The following is a 22,949-nucleotide window of genomic DNA, read 5'->3' on the forward strand; positions in this document are numbered from 1 at the left end:
TAACAAAATACTGCTATAAATATTATTGAGGAAAGCAGAGACAATGCTTAAATAAAAGATGCCAGTTATAGTATTCAGGTTACACAGCAACTAAGACAGAACACACCACTATTCTTGAGCGTCATGCTCTAAACTTTATTAAGCAGAGTGAGATGTTTCACAAACGGATTTAGGTACACCCAGTCTGTATTATAAAAGCAGTAAAACAGGCTGGACGCAGTAGCTCACGCCTGTAATCCCAGCACTTTGGGAGGCCGAGGCGGGCAGATCATGAGGTCAAGAGATCAAGACCATCCTGGCCATGGTGAAACTCTGTCTCTTTAAAAAGAAAAACAAAAAAAAAGGCAGAACAACAAATAGGCACCTTTTCATTAGCTTCAGGCTCTCATCACTTCCTGCTAATGATTCCAAATCTACTTTCTACGCTTGAATTTCCAAAGCCCACAGGGCGTTTCCACCCCGATGTTCCACAGGTACATACTAAGCGTGTCCACAACTATACAAAGTTCTCCTGGTTAACCTGCCTTTGCACTTTCTGTCTGATTTAATGTTCTACCTTTAAAATATATATATACATATTTTGTCTAGAAACCTCATATTAGCAATTCATTTCTCTCCCTTGCCTAGCATTTGCTATTAGTCACCAAGTCCTGCCTCAACTGCCTGTCCTGGAATCATTAAAGTGCCATCTTTTGCTGGCACTAGTTTCACGATATGCTTGTTAGCCAGCCAGCTGGCTTCCTTTCCCTTCTTGTGAGTTCCTGAACATTCCTCGCATTTTTGTAGCCCAATGCTTTTGGACATACTGTTCACTAATACTGCACTTCCTTCCCTTCATTTCCTATGTTTTCATTTTCAAGATCGAGGTCAAAAGTTATCTTCTCCATAAAGCCTTAACTGATCAAACTCTTCAGCCTACTTCTGCGAGTCCACGTTTATGCAGCTCCACCTAGCCTTTCACCCTATCTTCTACAGCCGAATGCTCATCTACTCTGGTCAGCCAGTCTCCTAATGGGTTTCCCTGTCACAAGCTCTCTCCATCAGATCTATGCTCTTCATTGTTGCTAGCACTACCCTTATAAAATACTCATCCCATTCATTCCAGTTCTTGGGGTTTTAAAAATCTTTTATTTTTCTTTTTAATTAGAGATGGAGTCTCACTATGTTACTTAGGCTGATCTTGAATTCCTGGCCTCAAGCGATCTGCCCTCCTTTGCCTTCCAAAGTTCTGTGATTACAGGTATGAGCCACTGTGCCCAGCCAAGTTCTTTCTTTACAGCATTGTATTGTTCCCCATTCCCTACAAAATAAAAGTTAAGCTGGGTGTGGTGGCATACACCTATAATCCCAGCTACTTGGGAGGCTGAGGTGGGAGGATAGCCTTGAGTCCAGGAGTTCAAGACAAGCCTGGGCACACAGCAAGACCCTGTCCCTTAAAAAAAAAATTAAAATAAGAAAACCAACAAAATAAAATTTAAATTTCCTGGAGTGGCAAGTGAGGCTTTTCAGAAAGTGGACCAACCCATGTTTCTGGCTATATCTCCATCATTGCTTCCAAATACTCTCACTTCCAATTCCTTGCAGTCAGAATACTTTTGCGCTAATTCTCTTTCCTCTATTTTTTTTGTGGCGGGGTTGGGGGGCCGGGGGGAACAGGGTTTCACTTCCGTTGCCCAGGCTGGAGTGCAGTGGTGTGATCTCAGCTCACTGTAGCTTCAACCTCCTGGGCTCAGGTGATTCTCCCACCTCTGTCTCCAAAGTAGCTGAAGCTATAGGCACCAGCCACCATACCCAGATAATATTTGTATTTTTAGTAGAAATAGGTTTTTGCTATGTTGCCCAGGCTGCTCTCAAACTTCTGCACTCAAGCAATCTGTCCTCAGCCTCCCAGAGTGCTGGGATTACAGGTTTGAGCCCCCGGGGCTGGCCTACGCTTTCTTCTACCTTTATCTGTCTTTCCAACTGCGCTTTATGCAGTCTCACTTTGTGAGTTCTCCAAACTCCCTTCCCTCCACTGCTCAGGGATGTGCTAATCACTCTCTTTTCTGTTCCCATAGCCTTTGGCTTATGCCAGTTATTGCCCACATTATATAATCCTTGTATATGTGTGCCTTTGCTATTGGATCATGAGAAGCTGAGGAAAGAAATGTTCTTATCCATTTTTATGTACTCACTGAATACAATCTCTGGCACATGTAGTACTTAATAAACGTTCCTGTGTTGAACACAAGCATTACAAAATGAAAAACTAAAAAATAAGAGCAGGTGAAATGAGATGGGCCATGAATTGATAACTGAGGAGCTGCTAGATGGATACAAGGGATTTATATTACTTCTGTATTTTTGACTTTCCAAAAGTCAAAAGAAAAATAAGATATACCAAGCTTTACAAAAGTGGCAGACAATTTATAACTAAAGCAGGAATGTGTCCACTTTGAGTTCAGTTCTTAATCCATCCCTGACCGCAACCTTGGGCAGATGTGAGGACCGCCATGCCCACATTTGATACACAGAGGCAACATCACCCTTTCGGTCACTGTCTCGAGGGCCAGGTCAAGGGCCCCGGTGCAGCCTCAGGACACTGTTCTCCCTGCATTCCATCACGCTGGCTCCGGCCTTTGCTCAAAGGGCCCAGATACAACTCAGGCTTCTGCTTCATGGAGTGCAAGCTGAAAGCCTTAGCAGCCACATGTTAAGCCTGCAGATGCACAGAATGCAAAAGTGATGGGAGCTTGCGAGACTCCACCTAGATTTCAGGGGATATCTGAAAAAGCTTGGGTGTTCAGGCAGAAGCCTGCTGCAAGGGCACAGCCCCCACAGAGAACCTCTACGAGGGTAGTACAGAGGAAAAATGTGCGGTTGGAGCTTCTGCACAGGGTTTCCACTGGGGCACCGCCTAGTGGAACCGTGAGAAGGAAGCCACTGTCCTCCAGACCCCAAAATGGTAGTTCTTCTTTCTGGGGTGGGGAGTGTGGGGACACAGTCTCACTCTGTCACATAGTTGGTAGTGCAGTGACATGATCTCAGGCTCACTACAACCTCTGCCTCCTGGATTCGAGCGATCATCCTGCCTCAGCCTCCCGAGTAGCTGGGATTACAGGCATCTGCCACCACGCCTGGCTAATTTTTGTACTTTTTGTAGAGACAGGCTTGCGCCATGTTGGTCAGGCTGGTCTTGAACTCTTGGCCTCAAGCGATCTTCCCACCTTGCCTTCCAAAGTGCTGGGATTACAGGCATGAGCCACCGCACCCGGCCAGAAGAGATAATCTTTGAAAACACTGTATTATCCTGGAAAGTATTCCGCATTTAATTTTCAAAAATGAGGACAGCGTAAGATTCTTTCTTTTTTTTCCTGCACACACCATTTGCCTATGGATCCCAGCATACAGTGAGTTCCACAATCTGGATTGTGTTGGAAGGTCACTGGCCACCAGTACAGCTTCAAGGGTTGACTAGGAAAAGAAGGCGACCAATCAGGCCGGGCGCGGTGGCTCACACCTGTAATCCCAGCACTTTGGGAGGCCGAGGTGGGCGGATCACGAGGTCGAGATTGAGATCATCCTGGCCAATATGGTGAAACTCCGTCTCCACTAAAAATATAAAAAAGTTAGCTGGGCGTGGTGGCACACACCTGTGATCCCAGCTACTCAGGAGGCTGAGGCAGGAGAATTGCTTGAACCTGGGAGGCGGAGGTTGCAGTGAGCCCAGGTCACGCCACTGCACTCCAGCCTAGCGCCTGGCGACAGAACAAGACTCTGTCTCAAAAAAAAAAAAAAAAAGAAGGTGACCAATCAATACCGTAAATGCAATAATGTGCTGACAAAGCCAGAGGTCAGAACTATGACCTCTCTTTAGGATAGACTGCCCAGATTTGGTGAAAATTAACAACCAGAAGGAAAAAAAAAAGCCATATATTTTCCTGCTGTATCCAATCTGAAAAGGACATTTATATCCTGTTTAAATTAGCCACCTTATCTTCAAATTCAGCTCGAAAACACTGTGGTTAGAGGTACTGAAAATGCAAAATACTCTTCAGTTTGTTATTTCTCAATAGCTTGCATTCATTTTAAAGTAGGAGAAGTTCAGCTTTCCCTCTTGAGAAGTTTGTCTAGGTGACATAATGACAGTTTTAGCTTTAGGCTTCAAGTTGGTGGAGCAATAAATAGATTTACTGTGCCCTAAGGATACTGAAGCTTTTTGTCCACCCTCTTTACAGAACTTTCCTGTGACTCCAATCTGAAGTCATACATATTTTCTTCTTTCTTTTAAAACTGCAATACATTTTTTCTTATTTTCATACTGGTTAAGAGGGAGGGAATGGGAGAAAAGCTATTTTTAAGTTATGGAATTTAGGTAAAGATAACTATTTTGATAAAGTCGGTTCCTTTATAATTTAATTTAAAAACTATTCATCTTCCTGTAAATTCATTTTTTGGGGAGGGACAGTCTTGCTCTTTTGCCCAGGCTGGATGCAGTGGTGCAATCTCAGTTCACTGCAGCCTCCACCTCCTGGGTTCAAGTAATTCTCCTGTCTCAGCCTTCCAAGTAGCTGGGATTACAGGCATGCACCACCACACCTGACTAATTTTTCTATTTTTAGTAGAGACAGGTTTACCATGTTGGCCAGTCTGGTCTCGAACCCCTGACTTCAGGTGATCCACCCACCTTGCTCTCCCAAAGTGCAGGGATCACAGGCATGAGTCACTGCACCCAGCACTTCCTATAAATTTATTCACATAACATAAAATATATAATTACTCACAAAGGTAAAATATTACTTTCTTGTACTTCCCTACTTGACAGAAATAAAACTCTTAAATAATTCATTCCCCTTTTCTTTAAAAGAGTTTCATTATCATGCCACATATGCTTATTTATTTTTATTTTTTTAAAGAGACAGGGTCTGGCTTTATCGCCCAGGCTGGAGTGCAGTGGCCGGATGATAGCTCGCTGCCACCTCTGGGGCTCAAGGGATCCTCCCATACATACAAGTATGTTAGGCAAATGAAGAGGCTCTCTTAAATTACAGCTCCTTGTTCTACCTGAGAGGCTAGACCACACAGTGGCTGGGCTCTTATCGTTCCCAATACTGAACCTAGCTTTCAACTCCGGTAGTAGTTAAAGCAACATTCTGCAAGTCTTTTTAGTTTCTGTCCAGGTAGCAAGTAAATGCAATATCCATGAGAGACAGTGCTACTACAAAAGCAGCCTTTCTATTCCTCAGTGGAGGATGCTTTTTAATTTTTATTGCAGTTTTAAGTATATTTCCTGTGATGTCATATTTTGATAAACATATCTAGAAGCTGAAAAAGTGGTTTACTTTAACTGTAAATTCCACATAGGATAGTAATACCTCAAGAAAGTACAGAATGAGATCATTGCTTTAAAAATATGTATATGTATATGCATATGTATATGTGTACATATACACAGTTGACCCTTGAACAATATGGGTTTGAACTGCATGAGTCGACTTACACATGAATGTTCTTCCACCTCTGCCACCTGTGAAATAGAGAGACCAACCCCTCCTTCTCCTCCTCAGCCTACTCAACATGAAGATGATGAGGATGAAGACCTTCATGATGATCCAATTCAACTTAATGAATAGTACATATGTTTTCTCTTCTCTATGATTTATGATGATGATGATGATTTTTTGAGACAGATTCTCACTCTGTCACCCAGGCTGGAGTGCAGTGGCACGATCTCAGCTTACTTCAACCTCCGTCTCCTGGGTTCAAGTGATTCTCGTGTCTCAGCCTCCAAGTAGGTAGGATTACAGATGTGTACCATCACACCCAGATAGTTTTTGTATTTTAAGTAGAGATGAGGGTTCATCATGTTGGCCAAGCTGGTCTCGAACTCCTGACCTCATGTGATCATCTGGCTATGGCCTTCTAAAGCACCGGGATTACAGGTGTGAGCCACTGTGCCTGGCCTCCTTATGATTTTTAAAGTAACACTTTCTTTCCTGTAGCTTACTTTACTGTAAGAACATAGTACAAGATAACATATAGCATACAAAATATGTATTGATTCACTATGTTACCAGTAAGGATTCCAGTCATAGTAGGTGTTAGTAATTAAGTTTTGGGGGCGTCAAAAGCTATATGTGGATTTCTGACCATGAGTGGGGGTCAGTGCCCCTAACTCCCACGTTGTTCAAGGGTCAACTCTATGTGAATATATATATATATATATATATATATATATATATATATATATATTTATCTCAATATCAACATAAGAAAATTTCTCAACATTAAGAAACTTCTCAACATAAAGAAAAACTTCTTAACATTAAGAAAATTTGAAAAGTAGAGAAAATTAAAAAAAAAGATTACTATAACCCCACTCTATAATAAACCATTACAAAATTTTCAAGTTATTTCCTAATCTTTATTTCCAGGCATCTGAATTTTAAATAAAATATACGGCTGTTATGGTTAGTCAATATCCTGACTTTCTCATTTGACATTATGCCAATGATCTCCAGAGGCTCACTTTAACTCTAAGAGCTTCAAGTCAATGATTCTATGAGTCTTCCATAAGACTCCTTAATATAAGAAGTAAATACTTTACAAACTGATACAAATATGAAACTACTTTGTATACTCTAAAAATGTCATCATTTACAAAATTATAAGTTTATTTTTAAAAAGTGATACTATCTCTTGCTAACAAATCTGGTACATGTTAACACTTCCTCCATTTGGAAAACTGAGAATATCCAGAGGAATATTAAAATTACTCAAAATCTTACTGCTTAGCTGTAAATACTTTACAATTTAGAACTTAAGTAAAATTTGACCTTTCATGCAATTTGTCTTTATAATTTAGAGATTTATTTTATATTATAGAAATTCAATTTACTAAGGAAAAGGAAGTGGTCTTTGGGTGCCATGTTGGTCTCCTTCGAGAACGCAATGATCCCTTCTAACAATATATCACCCTCAAATGGACTTCTGGGTTTTGAACAGTGGACTGAGTGGGCACTGCCTAGGGGTAGAAAATACAGAATGTGGCCAGACAAGCAGCAGGGTCTAAGCAACTGACGTTAGGGCTTGGTACCTATTGGGCCAAAGGACAACTACTTGTGGGGACCATTTGTCCCCACCATTGTATGGCCCTAGAATCCACTCCAATTCCAGAACACCATCTGGAAGATACTGGGAGAAACTGGGGGAATTAGATGAAAGAGTAGAGCACCACCGTTCTTCATCACTACAGATCAAACATGTCACAGAATGCATTCCATGATGGAAGTAACAGAGGTACTTCACCAGTGCACAAGATGTGGAAGTGTCACAATGAATCGTTAATCAAGAAAAGCCACCATGATGGAATCCTCATTTACAGAAAAAAGGACTTAGAGAATGGAGCCTTTATTTTTTCTTTTAAATGCTTGTTTTTGACTAGGTAATACATTCATAATGTTTCAAAAATTCAAGATGTTCAAAGGGTGAATCATGAAAAGTCTCCCTCCCATGCCCTCCCCTGGCCACGAGCTTGTGTCTCTTTCTGGAGATAGAGAAGTAAAGGAAGCTATATACAGAAATGGGCCCTTCCATTGTTCACTGGTGCATAACTGTGTGGGAGATGGCCCTAGATGAAGAGGTGTCCAAGAAGAGGAGTCAGCCCATTTATTAACCAAGACTGAGGTGTTGAAGAGAAGCCTTACTTGGTATAAGGAGACAATGTCTCATTCTAATAAGAGGAAAGGAGAGCTGCTGTGTATGTAGGTTGTATTTAAAGGGCTAGGTAATGATTTGCAAAGTGTTTATTTTCTCCAAGAGAGGCTACTGCTAAGAGCACCACCATCTTTTTTATGAGCAACTTGCTAAATGTAAAACATGATCATGTTTTTGTATTATTTTGGTTAAAAACTGTAGTGATTACCAAACTATTCCTCATAAAAGAATTACTGAAAGTGGCTTGAAAATCATAAGCATTATTTTTATGTCTCAGAGCCAAAATATTTCCCTACTGGAATATATCTCTAATGATGTCATAAATTAATGGAAAAATAGCAGTAACATTTGCTTTACTGCCAAGGTTTAAAATACTTAAGCAAGGCACATTTATTTTAGTGATATGAATATTTAATTTTTCCTTATCTGGAAAGGTATTAAAGAGTGTTAATCATTTTATGTTTCGGAAAACTTTTAAAGTTTACCCTTGATATCAGCTGTTACTCTCCCCAAAACCTTATTTATTTGCATCTGTTTTTATTTACATAAGCAATAAAGATATCAGGTTATTTTTATGAAATCCAAGAAGCATATTCTAAATTTCTCTAGATGAGTAAATATAAAATAATAGCCAAGAGAATTTTGAGAGTGAAAAAAAAATGCCCCATCAACTATACAAATGTACTAAAAATATATCCTAATTAAATAGTAGGATAGAGACAGGGATAGACAAACAGCTCATTAGAACATGATAAGAAATCCAGAAACTGACTGATGTGTATATTAAAAGAGAATTTCATATCTGCAGGGAAATAAATAGCACTGTGATAATCAACTACTAATTTAGAAAAATGTAAAGTTAGTTTACTTTTCTGAATCATACACACAAATAAATGCACCCTTCCAAAGTATAAATAACAGGTAAAAATAATAGTTTTACACTCTTGGCCTCCTCCATCCATAAGATACAAAACAATGAAGTAAAATATAACAATACGGATATATTTGAATATACAATAATTTAAGCAAAATACCATTAAAAAGTTTAAAAGTTAACAGATTGGAGAAAAATATTGCAACGTATGCAATAAAGGGCTGGTATCCATGATATCTAAGGAGATTTTACCAATCCATATAAAAGACAAACAACTACCCAAAAAAATTGATCACAAACTTTTTTTTTTTTTAAAGAGACAGGGTTTCACTTTGTTACTCAGGCTGGAGTGTAGTGAGGTAGCCATGCCTCACTGCAGCCTCAATTTCTTGGGCTCAGGTGATTGGCTCACCTCAACCACCAAAGTAGCTGAGACTGCAGGCATGCACTACCATGCTCAGCTAATTTTTAAACTTTTTTCTAGAGATGGGGGTCTCACTATGTTGCCCAGGCTGGGAGAGAACTCTTGGGCTAAAGTAATCCTCCTGTGTCAGCTGGTCAGAAGTTTTGGATAGTCAAATCAAATAATAAAAAAGAAATGGTCAATAAAGATATGTTAAGATGCCCAACCTAATAGAAATCAATGAAATGGGGTACATTTCATTGATTACCTTAGCCTCCCCAAGTAGCTGGGACTGCAGGTGTGAGCCACTATGCCCGACTAATTTTTGTATTTTTAGTAAAGACAGGGTTTGCCATGTTGTCAAGCCTGGTCTCAAAATGGGTTCATACTTCAGAACACAAACCTCTCAACCACATCCCTCTCCTCCCAAATGCTGATGAGGGTGAGTGAGTAGACTAGGCATGCTTTTAATCTGTAGGTCTGTAAACTAAGTGCTCTTTTTGGAGGATAACAGAGTAGTTTATTCCAAAATGCAAAATGTTTATTCCCAGGGACCTAGCAAATCTACTTACGGGACTGCCACAGGAACACTGGCATGTACTGGCACAAAGATACACATATAAAGAAAGTCAAGCCAACATTGTTTTAATAATAAAAAACTGAAAACTCTAAACATCCATCAATAGTGTAATTGTTCAATAACTTTTTGGCATATTATTTATGAAATGTCAGTTATTCAAATGAATTTTACACACACACACACACACACACACACACATATATATATATATATGTATACATATAATTTTTTCTTTTGAGGCAGGGTGTCTCTCTGTTGCCCCCTGGATTCAAGTGATTCTCCCACCTTAGCCTTCCCAAGTAGCTGGGACTACAGGTGTGAGCCACTATGCCCAACTAATTTTTGTATTTTTAGTAAAGACAGGGTTTGCTATGTTGTCAAGCCTGGTCTCGAACTCCTGAGCTCAAGTAATCTGCCCATCTTGGCCTCCCCAAGTGCTGGGATTACAGGCCTGAACCGCTGCAACCAGTTGAATGAGACATATACTATTATAAAAAGATTTCTTAGATGCTGTTTTTGTGTGTGAGAAAGGGTGCATATAGATGCACACATGGACCCACGCATATAATATATATATATACACACACATGTTTATAAATACAGGGAAAAACATCTAAAAGGATCTACATCAAGCTTTTACTGGTGGATACCTGTGAGAATAGAACTGAGGTTGGGGAAGGAGTGAAAGGGATTTTCATTTATACTTAATAGAATGTTGTATTGCTTGAATGCTTAATTAGAATATATTATTTGTGTACATACAAATACATACATAAAAAAGAGGCCAGAGGCCAGGTGTAGTGGCTCATTCCTGCAATCAAAACACAATGGGAGACTGAGGTAGGAGAATTGCTTGAGCTCTGGAGTTCGAGACCAGCCTGAGCAACATAGCAAGACCTTATCTCTACTAAACACACACACACACACACACACACACACACACACACGCACACACACAAACAAAATGACCCTTACTTCTTCCTGTACACTAATTTTATTGTACTTCTTCATATAGAGTACAATAGAAGAGAAAGAACCTCTCAGTATAAATATTTATTTTTCATAAAGTGAGAACCTCCATAAAAATGTACTTTTAAATTTTGATTATTTTTGACTGTAATTTATTCTTTATATCATGCTATCAAATGAAGATAAGGCAATCAGATGCTCCAAATTCTAAGAAAACTATGCAGAAGTAGAAGTATCCTGAATGACAATCTGTGGGCCAAGTACAGTCACTGCAGCTGAGGGGTCAGAACTCAACTGCACCAAGCACTCCGCCTTCCCAGTTGCCCGGAGGCCCCAGCAGCATGATGTCACCAAAAATATTCAGCCACCTTTTAATAATCAGCTTTACTACAGAAGAGCAACTACAGGTGTCACATTTCATGTTTCCTGGCCCTGGAAGTGGACGGGAGAAAAGAGGGTGACAAAAAAGTGTCTGGCTTGATAAGGACATGTTGTTGGTTCCAGAGTAGATTATGATAGAATAAAGCCCTTGAACAGACAAAAATCCATTCAGCATATTGGAAAGCTCTACATGTATATACAAACAAACCATATAGGAGAAGATAAATAAAGAAAAGTATATTTAGCCTTTGGTGTCTGCAGTGAATTAATTCCAAGACTCCAGATACCCATATCCATGGATTCTCAAGTCCCTGATACAAAATGGTGTAGAATTTATGTACAACCTACACCCATCCTCTCGTATACTTTAAATCATCTTTGGATTACTTATACTACCTAATACAAGGTAAATGCTGTGTAAATAGCTATTTTACAGTATTGTTTTATGATCTGTGTTACTTTTATTGTTGTGTTGTTATTTCGTATTTGTTTTAACATATATTTTGGGCCAGGTGTGGTGGCTCAGCCTGTAATCCCAGCATTTTGGGAGGCCGAGGCAGGCAGATCACTTGAGGCTAGGAGTTCGAGACCAGCTGGACCAACATGGTGAAACACTGTCTCTGCTAAAAATACAAAAATTAGCCAGGCATGGTGGCACATGCCTGTAATCCCAGGTACTTGGGAGGCTGAGGCAGGAGAATTGCTTGAACCTGAGAGGTGGAGGTTGCAGTAAGCTGAGATCACACCACTGTACTCCAGACTGTCTCAAAAAAATTTTTTTTAAATTTTGGATTGTGGTCAGTTGACTACACAGATGGGGAACCCATGGATATAGAAGGCCGAATATAACCCGAAAAGAAAAGAGTTTCTCTGGCACACAAGACATTAACACAGGAAGAAAGGCTGTGGAGCAAGTCTATAACAAACCTTGCTCCTCTCCATCAATTTCAGGGAAGTTTGCTGTTAAAACTGGAGGTTATACAGCAACTTCCTTTATATTTTGACATGCTCCCGGCACACAGTACCATCATCACTGGGACTGCAGGAACAGTGGCACCAGGATGTATGGCTATAGCTTAGGGGATCAGTATTTGTTTTCCACAAAGACCAATCATGATCTTCTTCATGTAATCGATCATCTATCCTGGTATTTTTTAATTGATTCAATTTTTAAAGATATGATTTGCTTGCAAATTTTTAGAAACACACCTGTTATGCAGAGCAAAGTACATTCATCCTAAAGACAGAAATAAACAGAACACCTGTGAAGTGAAGGGGTCAGATTATATTATCACTCAGGTCCTTGCTGGGTTTGGTAACCTGTTAAAGAAACTGAAGGAGACTGGGGGAAAAATGATAAGATGATAGCAATCTCCTGTGGCACCAGTAAAATCAGGATTCCCATTCTAAAGTTAAATCTTCTGAAAAGTCAGCTTCAATCATGTTAAGTCTATTGTGAAACCAAAGCATTATGTATGTGCCCACATGGACTCTTGCCAACATCTATTCTGGGCATACAACTTCAACTAAGTCTGTTCAAGAGCAGAATAAATGATGTTGTCTTCAGGCCCAGAAAAAAACTAAGAAAGGAACCAAAATGTAGCCCTTTGGAATGATTCAGACTTCTTTGAAAGAAAAGATTTAATTTTAGAAATTCTTATTCAGCATGATTAGTTTTAGTGTTCTTGAAGGAGATAGCTGCGTTTATTATGAAATTCTAGAAATTTATGATCTTATCTAGTCGTTATCTTTAAAACTGTCACATTGACTGTTAGGTTCTTAAAAGCAAACAAGAATGAATGTGAGAAGCGGAAATGTTCATAAGATGGTTTTAAGCTAAACTGTTTAAAAACATTTTTTAAATGTGATAAAATATACCTATCATAAAATTTACCAGTGTAAGCAATTTTTTTTTTTTTTTTTTGACCAACTTAACATGGGATCACATCTTAAGCATTTTCAATTGCTTTTCTTTTTTCTTTTTTTTTTTCTGAGACGGAGTTTCGCTCTTGTTACCCAGGCTGGAGTGCAATGGCGCAATCTCGGCTCACCGCAACCTCCGCCTCCTGGGTTCAAGCAATTCTCCTGCCTCAGCCTCCTGAGTAGTTGGGATTACAGGCACGTGCCACCATGCCCTGCTAATTTTTTGTATTTTTAGTAGAGACGGGGTTTCACCTTGTTGACCAGGATGGTCTAGCATTTTCAATTTCTAAACTGCATTTTGTCACCTACCTTGTAAACTGTCGACTCTCTTCATGAACTTCCATTTCTGTGCTTTTAAATTCATTTAGTTCTTTCCTTATTGCTGCCTAAAAAGGAAAAAAAATAGATAAACAGAATTATTATTTAGGTCATACACTGCTCCAGCATATACAGCATCAATAAAGAAGATCTTTCTTTCTTTCTTTCTTTTTTTTAAGAGATAGGGTCTTGCTCTGTCTCCCAAGCTGGAGTGGAGTGGTACAATCACAGCTCATTGCAGCCTCAAACTCCTGGGCTCAAGTGATCCTCCCACCTCAGCATTCCAAGTAACTAGGATTACAGGCGTGTGCCACCATGCTTAGCTAATTAAAAATTTTATTTTGCAGAGACAAGGTTTCAATATGTTGCCCAGGTTGGTCTCGAACTTCTAGGCTCAAGTGATCCCCTCATCTCAGTCTCTCAAAGTGCTGAGATTGCAGGCATGAGCCATCATACCCAGCTTAGACATTCTTTTAGGGTGTAATAAATGTAATACCATACTATAGCCAAACTACAACCACGATAGACTTTCTTCAAGTGCCCTTGGCAAGAGGAATTGGGAGGGGGCCTTTGCTAAATTCATCTTTGAGCCTGGTCTATGAGTCACATGGGACACCCCCCACCCACGGTGACCACAAGGAAAGTGCAGGTGATGACATTTTCTGAGAAGCAATATCATTTTCCTATGGAAAGTTCTGCACTGAATATTGCACAAACAGCATGGCTTTAACTAACTGCCAGAGAGCTACTGAGAAAGCAATCACATATATATTCTTTAATACTAAAGGTTTATAGACATAGAACTTACAATTTCAGCACAGCACTTAAAGCTACTCAAAGAAAATATCAAATATAATGCATTGCTATTTAAATAACACATAATCTGTGTCACGTAATTTTTGGTATTTGAGGAGATGCTTACGTCATTCAGACTGAAATGTTAACATTAGTTATCTGTTAAATAGTGGCAGGATTATAGATGGTTTGTGGTTTTACAATTTTGCTTATTTTTATTTCCTAACTTTTCTACAAAGAATATTTTACTCATGTTTTTAAAAAGGTGCTAATAAAAACACCCCTGTAACCTCTAGGCAAAACGAACTCTTCAGCCAAAACAAAGAATGATAAGTCATAGGGAGTGACTTCACTGGGAGATAAAGTCTCCTTTGTGGTTGGAAAATAATAAATTTTAGAAAAGAGATCAGACAGAAGAGACCCCTGAGCCCTCTCTGTGGCTCTCTCTCTTATAACTATCTTTCTGCAATACACAAGGCTTTCCCTCAACACTCCTTTCAATGCTACGTGTAAGTCCTGCATCACAGATTGTCTTTTCTTCCCAGATATATTCCTCAGGCCCTGTAGTTTCTATGGGGAACCTGTGACTAGGAACGGTGACAATGATTCTTGCTACTGACTTTTGGAAACGAAGAAACAGAAATATGTGTGGGCCTGAGTCCTCTGTGACACGTCTGTCCAGGTGGTCTCACCAGTCTCTCACAGTGAGGACACTTTTGCTTACCACAAAAACTGATGCCTAGAAATATCATACAGATGAAGAAGGAGAAATAGTGAGGATACTCTATACCACTCACCAATTAACATCTATAAAACACTCTTTCTTGAAAGGAGATATTTTAAACTAAACAGTGGCAGAGAATCCTGTCTTGATGTTCATTTTAAATTTCTTCTCCTAATGTAAGGTTTCAACAGAGGAAGTGAAGGCAGTACACTTGGAATCAGAAGACAGGGATTCTAGTCTTGGCTCTGCCCTCATTAGCTGTGTGACCCTTACTGAATCACTCCAAACCTCAATTTTCTTATCTGGAAAACCAGGAGGAAATTCTTCACAATATCATGAGAATTAACCAAGAGCATATTTGAAAGTGCTTTGTACACTGTAGAGTCAATAAAATGTCATTATTATGAGCTTTTTGAAAAACAAATTATTCTAGTCTGTGATTGAGATTAACAATTCTTTAATTGTTATTTATGAAGAGTCTACTGGAATGAAAGAAGATAATGCCAGGGTAGTTGCCTTAACCACGAATAAAATAAAGACCTTATTTGCAATAGTAGGTTGGCTACTGATCTAAGAGTATGGCCAAAATCAGTGAAAGCCTTCTGTGAGGATCTGTTGAGCTATGGAATTTACAAAACATTACAACTGTAAATTGTGTGCTATACATCCTTTATATTAATAACATTTGTAATTCACTGACGACCATATACCTATGTATAGAGAGAGACAATTTACTATTTACAGGCATGTCCTACATGCTCATTGGCAGTGTGACTTTGCTATTCCCCCATCAAGAGGTGAAGTCTATCTCTCCAACCTTGACTCTGGGTGTGTCTGGTAATCACTTTCAACAAATGAACACAGTAGAGGTGATATGTGCCAGTCTGATGTAGCCCTTCACTGGCCTGGCATGTTCTGCTTCTTGTTACTTGAAAGTCAGTTGCCATGTTAAAAAAAAAAACAAAAACAAGTGAGTCCTCTCAGAAAACCATGCTGTGAGAAACCGAAGGTACAGGGAAAGGCCCCGGAGGATAAGATGCCGGGTAGCTAGAGAGAGAGGTCAAGGAGCCAAAGGCACCGACGGTTAGTGAAGTTACCTTGGAAGTGAATTCTCTAACCCAGCATTTCACCTGATGCCACAGGGATCTGAAACAAACTGCTGGGCTGAGCCCTTCTCAAATTTCTAACTCACAGAATTGAGAGCAAAATAAATAGTTGTTTTAAAAGCCACTAAGTTCTGGGGTGGCTTGTTAAAAAGCAGTTGATAGCCCAAAAACTATTCCAAGGCTTTAACCTTGCAGATGATACAATGGTGGCCTAGAGAGGTCACATGACTTGCTAGGGAGAGTGACATTAACCCTTTTCCTGTTTGCCCCAAGAATACTCGCCTGGCTGCACTCATGCCGGCAGCTGTTTACCTAAAGATAAGTTTGCCATGACATATCTTGCTTTTATTTTCGCAACGTTCTAGTAGATCGACTTTGGAAAGAAAGACATTATTCTATTTAGAGCATGATGATTTTAGTAGTGGCATTTCCATTTACAAAATACAGTATTTCTTAGTTGCTGAAAATGTCAAATCCTAGAAAACACAGCATCTCTACGTGTGATGTTAACATCATTCTCAAACGGCTGTTGGTCAAAAAATCGTTTGATGAATCGAATTTTTCCGAAATAGATATTCTGTTTTTAGTTCTATTTAGATACAACTCCAAGAACAGTGTTTATATTTTATTTTATTTTTATTTATTTATTTATTTCGAGACAGGGTCTCACCCTGTCATTCAGGTTGGAGTGCAGTGGTGTGATCTTGGCTCACTGCAACCTCTGCCTCCTGTGTTCAAACAATCCTCCCACCTCAGCCTCCTGAGTGGCTGGGACTACAGGTGTGTGCCACCATGCCTGGCTTATTTTTTCTACCTTTTAGAGATGGATTTTGCCATGTTGGCCAGACTGGTCTCAAACTCCTGGGCTCAAGCAATCCACCCCCTTTGGCCTCCCAAATTACTGGGATTACAGGCGTGAACCATCGCAATTGGCCTCTTTTTTATTTTCCACATTGAAAACCAGTCAGATTTGCTTCAGCCTCAAAAGCGTGTTTATGTAAAATTAAATGAACACTGGCAGCAAGCTGCACTTTCTTTCTCTAAACAGGAAGAGGGTTAAGGGACAAACATGGGGCTCCTACACGAGGCTTTTTAACCTCACATCCTACAGGCTTTCCATCAAAAGAGCTTCTGGGACCCTGTCATTAGGATAATTGCTTCAGATCTGCATGTTGTGTGTGCTGGCTTACAATTAGAAATGATGATTCAGTTATGTGAATAATGTGGCAATGAATGTGCTGTGAAATTATAAGGACTAGTTGTTTGAAAAAATATATCAGAAAGATGTGACTACAATTAAAGAAATAGAATGCTTGTTTTAAAAATTCACTGAAGATTGATTGCAGTTTTATTACAAGAGCTACTTCCTCTTGGAATAAAGAGAAAGATTTCCTGAGAGGTTTTAAAAGAGGTAAAAAGTAATTCAGACGCTTTAGACAAATACATGTATAATAAACTTAACTCTCTTCTTTGCAAAGGAGACCAGGTTTTAGGCCTAATAATTCTTCACATCTATGTAAATAGGACTGATTTTTGTGCGTGTGTGTATTTTTTTTTTTTTTTTTTTTTTTGAGACAGGGTCTTGTTCTGTCACCCAGGCTAGAGTGCAGGTGGTGTGATCACAGCTCACTGCAGCCTCAAATTTCAGGGCTTAAGACACCCTCTCACCTCAGTCTCCTGAGTAGGTGGGAGCACAGGTGTGTGGCCATGACACCCAGCTAACTAAAAACAAAAATTTTAGAGATGAGGTTTTGCTGTGTTGCCCAGGCTGATCTTGAACTCCTGGGTTCAAGCAATCCTCCTGCCTCAGCCTTCCCAAAGTGTTGGGATTACAGCCATGAGCCACCACGCCCAGCCTGGGACTGATTTTGTTGAAAGACATGCATTAGAAAGAGCTGGTCTGAGGTTATGAGGGATTAGAGCACCAATGATGTTGGGTTGTACCACCAATGGGAAGCCATTGAACCAAAACTAGGTATTTCTAGAGAAGAAACAACAACAACAAAACCCTACGAGAGCAACTGAGACCAAATATATAGTGATTTTGGCATCATGAGAATCATAGAGAGGAAAAAGGAAACAAAAATATCTGAAACGAAGTTTAAAATTGGCCAATGGTGAGTGGCAACATGTCTGTTTCATCAGTCCCAGTCAGCTCAGGGGTTATGCTGGGAAGAAGCAATAGGTGATTTGTTGAAAATGCAGACCCTGCTGCCTCCTCTGTTAATTCTGCTGTGAGGCCAGAATTAACTAGAGTTGCCATTTTTATATCCTTTGTTTATTTCTTGGATAAAATTACGAAGGGATGGGGGAGGATTTCTGGACTACTTATCAAGCTCAATGCCACAGGGAGGCAAGTGCACTCCCTTCTGCTGCTAGGGCAACAATGAACAGGACAAAGAATAGCTCAGGGAGAACAAAAATCTCAGGCTTCCCTAGGACCTATTTAGACAGTGTGTTCCTGGAAAGGCAGTATGTGTTTTTCAACTTTATATCCCAGTATCTAGGACGATACTTAACATATTGTAAGGGTTTTAATAAGTGATTACTAAGTGGCCTGTTGGACAAAAGCACATCTCATCTGAAAAAGTTCCATATTCTCTTTCACTGGACAATTTTAGACTAGATCGTAAAATGAGGAATCAACAGTGAAAATGTCACCACTGGGGAACAAAGCTTGGCTTCTCATCCCTCACCATGAGTATCACATTGGTAAGAGCTACCATTTATTGATGAGCAGGAACTCTAGAGATATTTTACCTAATTCCCAAGATAGATCTAATTGGCTTTATTTTACTAGTAAGTAAACCTAGGTTAAATGACTTGGCCAAGGTCAAGGAATTACCAAGTGGCCAAGTCAAGAATCCATCCTGGAAGTGCCCAGCTCTAAAGCCTGACCCCCTCTCTGCCAAGGAGCTTCCAAGCTCTACTCTAGGGAGATGGTGACTGGCAGGCAAGCCTAGGTCTTCAGGTCAATTTGATGGCCTTCTCTGACCTCACCTGACTGCCACTGAAGGACCAGCTCATTTATCTAGCTCAGTGCAGGAAACCAGGACATCTCTATTGTACTGTGCATGTATCTGTTTCTAGTGCTCTAAGTACATACATTCTAAAACTGAAAATTTTATTTTATTTATTTTTGTTTTAGAGACAGGATCTCATTCTGTTGCCTAGGCTGGAGTGCAGTGGCACAATCATAGCTCACTACAGTCTTGAACTCCCGGACTCAAGGGATCCTCCTGCCTCAGTCTCCCAAGTACCTAGGAATACAGGGGCACCACACCCAGCTAATTCTTTTAGTTTTTGTAGAGAGAGGGTCTTGCTATGTTACTCAGGCTGGTCTTTAACTCCTGGACTCAAGTGACCCTCCCACTGTGGTCTCCCAAAGTGCTGACATTACAAATGCGAGTCATTGTGCCCCGACCTGAAAATTTTATTCTAAAGGTGAAGAAAGAATCAAGTTCACAGTTAATAAGGAATTTCTCCCACCACTTTTCTTTTCCAACATGAGCCATTTAACCAGACTACCAGATTTCAAAGATTCCTCACCACACGCAGCAAGGGCCTTCCTCCTTCATAGAAAGGAGAAGCATTGATTAATTATTGACTGATTGGCTACTGCTCTTTAAAATGCAGGTGGTAGCTTAATGGAGCTAAGAAAATGGCACTAAAATAAGAGAAAGACAAGACGGTTCCTTTAGGCTGACAGGAAGCTCGTTTTTTGTTTTGTTTTGTTTTGTTTTGTTTTGTTTTTGAGATAGTCTCGCTCTGTCACCCAGGATGGAGTACAGTGGTGTAATCTCGGCTAACTGCAACCTTTGCCTCCTGGGTTCAAGTGATTCTCCTGCTTCAGCCTCCCAAGTAGTCGGTACTACAGGCATGCACCACCATACCAGCTAATTTTTGTATTTTTAGTAGAGATGGGTTTTCACCATGTTGGCCAGGCTGGTCTTGAACTCCTGACCGCAAGTGATCCACCTACCTTGGCCTCTCAAAGTGCCTTGGATTACAAGCATGAGCCACTGCACCTGGCCTTTTTGTCTATTTTATAAAACAGAGATAGAAATATTTACTTTGAATAGTTTTTAAAATGGGATATAGAGCACAAAAGTTAAAAATAAAGCTCATTTTTAAACACAATAGTTAAATTACAATTTTTATATGAATTAGCTTACTGAATACAATACATTATTTTGAATCTGATCTAAAGATATATATTAAAATAAAGTGTTTTAAGGTAAAAAGTAACAAAACCCAGAAATGCTTGCTAATAATTGTGATTAGCATGTGTCATTTTCATTCTAAAATAAAATATACACTAAGATCATTGATAGTCTTAGGATCTCTGGGCAATAAGTAATATTTCATCATATTTATCTTTTAACAACTAGAAGAAACAGTGTTTTTCAGTGTTAGGTAGGAAATGGTATTTTTAGAAATTCTTAAAAGTACTGTGCATTAAAGTGGTTATTTTCTTATTTTTGTATTGTGAATACTCAAATGTAGCCTAATGAATATTCATCACTTGTATATATACAATATACTACACATAAACATCTTAAATCATTGCCTTTTTCAATTTTTGTCTTAAAAAACATGTACTAATTAATTAATTAGTTTATTTATTTTGAGACAAGGTTTGGCTCTGTTGCTCAGGCTGGGCAGTGGCATGGCTCACTGCAGCCTCCACCTCCTAAGCTCAAGCATCCTCCCACCTCAGCCTCCCAAGTAGCTGGTATTACAAGGCACATGCCACCACAGCTGGCTAATTTTTTGTATTTTTAGTAGAGATGGGGTTTCACCACATTGCTCACTCTGGTCTCAAACTCCTGACCTCAAGAAATCTGCCTGCCCTGGCTTCCCAAAGTGCTGGGATTACAGGCATGAGCCATCGCACCTGGCCAGTATTTTTTCTTTCTAAAAGAAATTCTACTTCTTAATTTTCTTCCAGAGACACACACACACACACACACACACACACACACACACACACACAGACACACACAAATCCACTTCTAAAAATGCTGTCCTTTAGACTTTAAAAAGTCTCAGGAGAAACGTGAGAGATACTGTCAGAAGAACATAATGAGGCCCATCTGTGAGGAGAGATGCTCTGGGGCTCCGATCTCCAAGGGAGATGTCAAAGTCACTTGCTTTCAAAGCACTCATGAACAGAAACAAAGCCTGTGGCCGAAAACCTGGCCATGTCCCTTTCCCTTGCAGCCTAGAAGTCCAGAACAAAAACTCATTTTTGTTTCAACATAAAATGTTTAAAAAACTTCCTCTCTATTACAACTAGAGGTGAATGAGCTTTACCTTCCAATAAAAGTACAGGAATTAAAAAGAACTCTTTCTAGGGTATGGAAAATTTAGTTTGCATATAAGAGTGATTAGTCATTTAGACTCTCACTGCTTACGTACTTGGTCCCTGCAGTGACCTTTACTCATTTATCTGGCCCTACCTGTCATTCTGAAGTTTTTCATTTGAATAATAAGATAGCTAGGAATGATGGGTGTGGAAAATTGTATTTTCCAAATTTGGCCAGTCCCCTGTCAAGAAGTGGAGCGAATTCCCCTTTCCTTTGAGCTTGAGCTGGTCTTATGACTTGCCTGTAACTAACAGAATATAGTGAAGTGAGACTGGATACCTTCCAAAGCCAGATCAGGAAAGGCCATAGAGCTTTTACTTGGCTACCATGTTGAAGAGGCCACGTACAGGTAGTTTGGTGGACAGCCAGAGTTGAGCTCAGCCTCTGAGCCATCCCTACCAGGACATCAGACATGTTAGAGAGGCTATCTTGGACCCTCCAAGGTAAACTATTTGTCAGCTGAATAACACTGGTGACCCCAGTCAACCTCACGAAGAGTGGAAGAATCACCTAGCTGAGCCCTGACTAAATCCCCAACCTACAAAATCTGTAAGGTATAAAATATTGGCTTTTTTTCAACCACTAAGTTTTGGGGAAGGTCACTGCACAGAAATGGTGACTAGAGCAGGGTCAACTAGGAGCCACTAAATGAGAGGTGACTGACCAAAAGCCCACAACTGAAAGGAAAGGAGGATGGAAGAAACCTTGCACCAGGTGCAGAATGCAGGACGATTTCTGGCAAGATGGCTTACCAGATGCCTTGACTAACTCTTCTACTTAAAAACAATTAAAATGCTAAACATAGCATCTAAACACTGCTTTAAATGTACGAAACCGCTGAGAAAAGAGTAAAAAATCCTTTGACAAGAATGAGGAAAAATGTATCATGCCCAGCGAAATACGGTAAGTGAACAACAAAACTGGCTTTGACCTTGAGGGCATTTGTGTTAGATCTAGTGACTTTTAGCAGTCATCTTTATGACTTGGTGAAATTCAGAAGACAGACAAAACCCACCCAGGTCTAATAAATAATTCTCTCTCCGTAAGTTGGGGACCAAATGGGATACTCACAGTGTAAGGGTAAGCTAGACTATCTGAACCTTCAATGACAAACAAAAAATTACAAGTTGGTGCTTAGAAAGGGGATAGGCAGGGAGGAATGAAATGTACCCTGAACATTTTAAGCCATGAGTTAGATATCATAGAGATCTCCTGCTTTAATTCATAGTACTAAGGTAGTCTAAAATAATTCATTTGGATAATCTAGTTTAAATTATATTTGATAAAACAAACTTTACAACAGAAAGCATTTCTTGAGATAGAGTAGCATAATAAAAGTTTCATCAAGAAAATGTAGGCATTCTAAGCACGTATATCTAATGATACACCTCACAATAAACAAAGCAAAGCTGAAAGAATTATAAGGAGAAGTAAAAAAAATACACATAGTGGGAGATTTAACATGTCTTGTTTGTTATCTGATGGATCAAACAGACTAAAAAATAACTAAGGCCACAGAAATCTGAATAGAACCAACAAGATTGGTTTGACAGGAAAATTTGCACACCCTCAAACTGTAGAGCGCATATTGTTTTCAAGGTTAGATGAGACATTTATAATTACCAACTACAGACTTTAAAAATCCCAATACTTAAGGCCACATCCCAGACCAATGAGATCAGGATCTCCAGAGATACGACCCAGGCATCCACCTTCTTAAAGATCTGTAGGGGATTCCAACGTGTAGCCAAGGTTGCAAATTGCTGACACAGAGTCATTTCTAACCTTCAGTGCTTGTATCAGAAAGGAAGG

At 39.6% G+C, this 22,949-nt stretch overlaps 1 protein-coding gene across 7 annotated transcripts in view; it reads right to left on the bottom strand.

The window, feature by feature from the left end:
• The window catches only part of PHACTR2 (phosphatase and actin regulator 2), a 302,003-nt gene that overhangs the window by 7,563 nt on the left and 271,491 nt on the right, over positions 1-22,949 (bottom strand). For 5 of the 7 annotated variants that reach the window (XM_039465367.2, XM_074397354.1, XM_074397356.1 and 2 more), the window contains one exon: positions 13,135-13,211. In XM_039465367.2, the coding sequence (XP_039321301.1) occupies positions 13,135-13,211 (77 nt within the window). Of the gene's footprint in view, positions 1-13,130; positions 13,212-22,949 lie in introns of those variants that run through there. The other 2 variants (XM_039465369.2, XM_039465372.2) reach the window with 1 other exon arrangement.

This window comes from Saimiri boliviensis, chromosome 4, assembly GCF_048565385.1.
Source record: "Saimiri boliviensis isolate mSaiBol1 chromosome 4, mSaiBol1.pri, whole genome shotgun sequence".
NCBI lineage: Eukaryota > Metazoa > Chordata > Mammalia > Primates > Cebidae > Saimiri > Saimiri boliviensis.